At 45.9% G+C, this 4163-nt stretch overlaps 1 protein-coding gene across 1 annotated transcript; it reads left to right on the forward strand.

Moving 5' to 3' along the window:
* The first annotated feature begins 1319 nt into the window (after positions 1 to 1319).
* LOC116024090 lies at positions 1320 to 2580 on the forward strand. The gene is made up of 2 exons (XM_031264996.1): positions 1320 to 2487; positions 2576 to 2580. Exons 1-2 carry the CDS (start codon positions 1320 to 1322, stop codon positions 2578 to 2580), a joined length of 1173 nt encoding a protein of 390 aa, XP_031120856.1.
* Positions 2581 to 4163: the final 1583 nt, after the last annotated feature.

Raw genomic sequence — 4163 nt, forward strand, 5'->3', positions numbered from 1 at the left:
TTAGCCGTCGTGCTAACTACACTTCGTTGTGTTCTTAACAGATGTCTAGGGTAGGCTCGTGTAGCCCACCTGACTCGGATCCTTCCGAGTTGGAGTTCCCTATCTACGATCATGATGATTATGTACAGTACTTAGTTGATGTCGACCCGTATGCTCCTGGATTCGCTCCTGACTCTCCAGCTCCGGCTTATGTTCCTGCTATTCCTTCCCCACCGTACAGTCCTCCTCCGACTTACCCAACTACACCCTCTCGTATCCCGGTTCGCAGTAGCCAGCCAAATTTTCTGGATGGGGCCAGGTCTAGGTTTGGGTCTTTGCCGGTAGAGGTGTTGGAAGGGAGTGATCCCTTAGAATTTGTTGCCTTTTATCCCTGTCCGTGGAATCTCGCTCCTTCGGAACATTGGGATGAGTGGTCCATGATGTACACTCCTAGTTACTTCCTGGATCATCTCACCTGGGTTGCGGGCAACTGGCATCTTGTATGGGGGACGTACTCCGAACCGGAGTACCGCCCCTTAGAAGAGGATGACTGATTAGAAAGGTTATGGGAGGAACCCTTTTTTTGTGTACATGTATCTTTTGTAGCCATGATGAACTTAGCTGGCTAGTAAGTTGTAATTAAACTCTTGTATATATTCTGGTAGTTAGTGTAGCTACCCCTTTTGCTCACCTATATATATATGTATGAAGATATGTTGGGTAATGATGATGATGATGTGAAATAGTTTTCTTGTTAGCCTGTGCACCTAGAGTGAACTCTGTCTGGTCTTGGCTGGGTTTAGTCTAGGTGTGGCGGTAACTACTCCGGATGTACGGTATAGCCGAGCCGGGGTGTTACAAGTTGGTATCAGAGCCTAGGTTGAACCTTCGGGAATTAGATCGAAGCCTAAGTCCGAGCCTAGGTTGAGTTCAAGTTTCAAGTCAGCTTAGGTTCGTAGAGATTAACCTAAGTCGTTGTTACGGTATCATGAGCATAAGCTTTGGAGCAGAGTTGGAACGAAAGTCCGGCAGCATAAAAGGGGGTATTTTACTTTTACTCTACAGAATCTTACGATTCTGGTTGTTGAATAATATGATCAATGTTTGTGATTTCTTGCATGTGTTAACCCTTGCATGGGATTATTGTGAGTAAGCTGGCTAGCGTAATGCGTTAATTATCCCTATGCTGAGGTAGAAACCCCTGCTTAGCGGGTATGATAAAGTGAATGTTAGGGGACGTTGTATAGGACTTAAGTAGGTGCTATACTGACTGCCTAACTAGCTAACCCTTGAGGACTCTTATACTTCGGATACTAATTTGGATCTATCGTCCAGTGAAAATGCCTCCAAGACGCAACATGCCTACCAGTAGCAACGAGAACGTCTCTGCAATTGATCGTATGGCCCAAGCGATGGAGCGAATGGCTGAGTTCATGATGGCTCAGCAAACCCAGAACCAGAACCAAGGACAACCACGAGTCGATTATGCGAAGGCGATAGCAAGCCGACAACCACCACACTATGCGGGAGAAAAAGATCCGGTTATTTTAGAGGAGTGGATCCGGACGTTTGACAAACTGCTCAACGCAGTGGATTGCCCTGCAAATCAACGAGTACCTTCCGCGGTCTATTATTTAACGAAAGCTGCAGACAACTGGTGGACATCAGAAGGACCTGATCTTCTACAAGACCCAGAGTTTGGTTGGGAAGAATTCAAGGAGGAACTGAGGGGACAGTTCTACACCGAGCGTATTAGAGGGATTAAATGCGAGGAATTTCTACGGCTAAAACAGAAGGGAGCAACAATCAAAGAATATCATGACCAGTACGTGGAACTAATGCGTTTCGCTCAGGAGATTGTACCTAATGAAGCAAGTAAGGCACGAAGGTTTGTTCGAGGATTGGACTGGGATGTAAGGAGGGCGATTGCGCCATTCATGTGCTCTACCTTGAAGGAGGCGTACGATAGAGCCTCGGACCATTACCAGGTGTACCTAGATCAACAAGAAGTTTATGGCCGAAATAAAAGAAAGGCCGATGACAAGTCACAGAAATCCGCACTGGGAAACAAGAGAGTGAACCAAGGTGGCTCCAACCTAATATCAGGAAGAGGAAGGGAAAGAATTAACGAAGGAAACCGTTTTACTTGTTCAAGATGTGGAAGGAATCATCCAGGAGTGAATTGCCAAGGAGCGAGGATTAAGTGCTTCACATGCGGTCTTTCTGGGCACAAGTCCTTTGAGTGCCAGAGTCGGGTAGACAGTCCTCAAAAACTCCTACAGAACGTGAACCAAGGGAGAAGATTTAATGGGAATACTGGTCAGAGACCCGCAGAGATAGGAAACAGAATGGCCAACTCTCAGTCAACAAATCCGGGAGGACCAACAAACGTCGCATCTGGTTCCAACCACAAAGGGAAGCAAGTGATGGGAGAAAGTAGCACGGGAAACCAAGGCAGAATTTACGTCGTCAATAGCACTCAGGCCCAGGCTAACGACGCCGTAACTGGTACATTTCCCATAAACTCAGTACCTGGAATAGTGTTATTTGATACAGGAGCTACCAATTCATTTATATCATCTGCATTTGCTGATAGACTGAAATTAAGGCCTACTATTGAGCTAGATCTAAATGTCAAAACTGCTTCGGGAATAGTAGTAGCCTGTAGAAATGGTTATGATAACATTGCGATAGAAATAGCTGGAACTAACTGTCCCGGAAATCTCGTTCGTTTTGAACTTGAGGGCATTGATGTAGTACTCGGAATGGATTGGTTGGATAAGTATAAAGCTCGGATAGTGTGTGATGAGCGGAAGATTGTGTTACGAGGACCAGAAGGGAGGAGAATATCCTACCGAGGGATTGACAAGCAACACGAATCCAGGTTGTTGACAGCGCAGAAACTGAAGCAGTATATGCACCAGGGATGTGAAGTATACCTCTGTTTGGTGCAAGATTCCGAACCAGAAGAACTCGAAATCGATCGAATCCCAGTTGTACGCGAATTTCCTGACGTGTTCCCCGACGATCTCACAGAAATGCCACCGGAAAGAGAGCTGGAATTCACCATTGATCTCATACCAGGAACCTCACCTACCTCGAAAGCGCCTTATCGAATGGCACCGAAAGAGATGGAGGAACTAAAGGCACAATTGGCGGAATTACTGGAGAAAGGATTTATCAGACCAAGCGTATCGCCTTGGGGTGCACCGGTACTGTTCGTTAAGAAGAAGGATGGGAGTCTTAGACTGTGCATCGATTACAGGGAACTAAACCGAGTCACAGTAAAGAACAAGTACCCGTTGCCTAGGATCGATGATCTATTCGATCAGTTGAAAGGAGCGGGAGTGTTTTCAAAGATTGACTTACGGTCAGGGTATCATCAAGTGCGAGTCGCGAAGGGGGATGTGCCTAAGACAGCATTTCGGACGAGATATGGGCACTATGAATTCACGGTTATGCCATTCGGAGTGACTAACGCCCCAGGAACCTTTATGGACCTGATGAACCGAATTTTCCTTCCCTATTTGGATAAATTCGTCGTCGCCTTCATAGATGACATCTTGGTCTACTCTGAGACACCGGAGGATCACAAGGGACATCTTCGGACAGTGTTACAAACACTAAGGGAAAAGAAACTTTTTGCGAAATTGTCAAAGTGTGAATTTTGGAAAAGAGAAGTTGCTTTTCTTGGACACGTAATCACCCAAGAAGGGATAGCAGTGGACCCAGCTAAGATACAAGCTGTACTTGAATGGGAAGCACCCAAATCAGTTACGGAAGTCCGTAGTTTCTTAGGTTTGGCGGGTTATTACCGAAGATTTGTTCAGGACTTCTCAAGGATAGCAAAGCCGTTGACAAACCTGCTCAAGAAAACGACCAAGTATAGTTGGAGTGAAGAATGTGAGCAGGCATTCCAAGAACTTAAGACGAGATTGACGACTGCTCCAATATTGACCTTACCTGTTGGAGCGGAAGGTTACGAGTTGTACACGGATGCATCTCACAAGGGACTAGGATGTGTTTTGATGCAAAATGGAAGGGTAATAGCATATGCTTCTCGCCAATTAAAAACTCATGAAGCTAACTACCCGACGCATGACTTAGAACTGGCAGCCGTGGTATTTGCTCTCAAGATTTGGCGACACTACCTCTATGGAATCTCATGCAAGATTTATACGGAC

Source organism: Ipomoea triloba, chromosome 7 (genome assembly GCF_003576645.1).
Source record: "Ipomoea triloba cultivar NCNSP0323 chromosome 7, ASM357664v1".
NCBI lineage: Eukaryota > Viridiplantae > Streptophyta > Magnoliopsida > Solanales > Convolvulaceae > Ipomoea > Ipomoea triloba.

Coding starts and splice junctions, on each gene's coding strand:
- LOC116024090 (XM_031264996.1), top strand. CDS start 1,320: ATGCCTCCAAGACGCAACATGCCTACCAGTAGCAACGAGAACGTCTCT.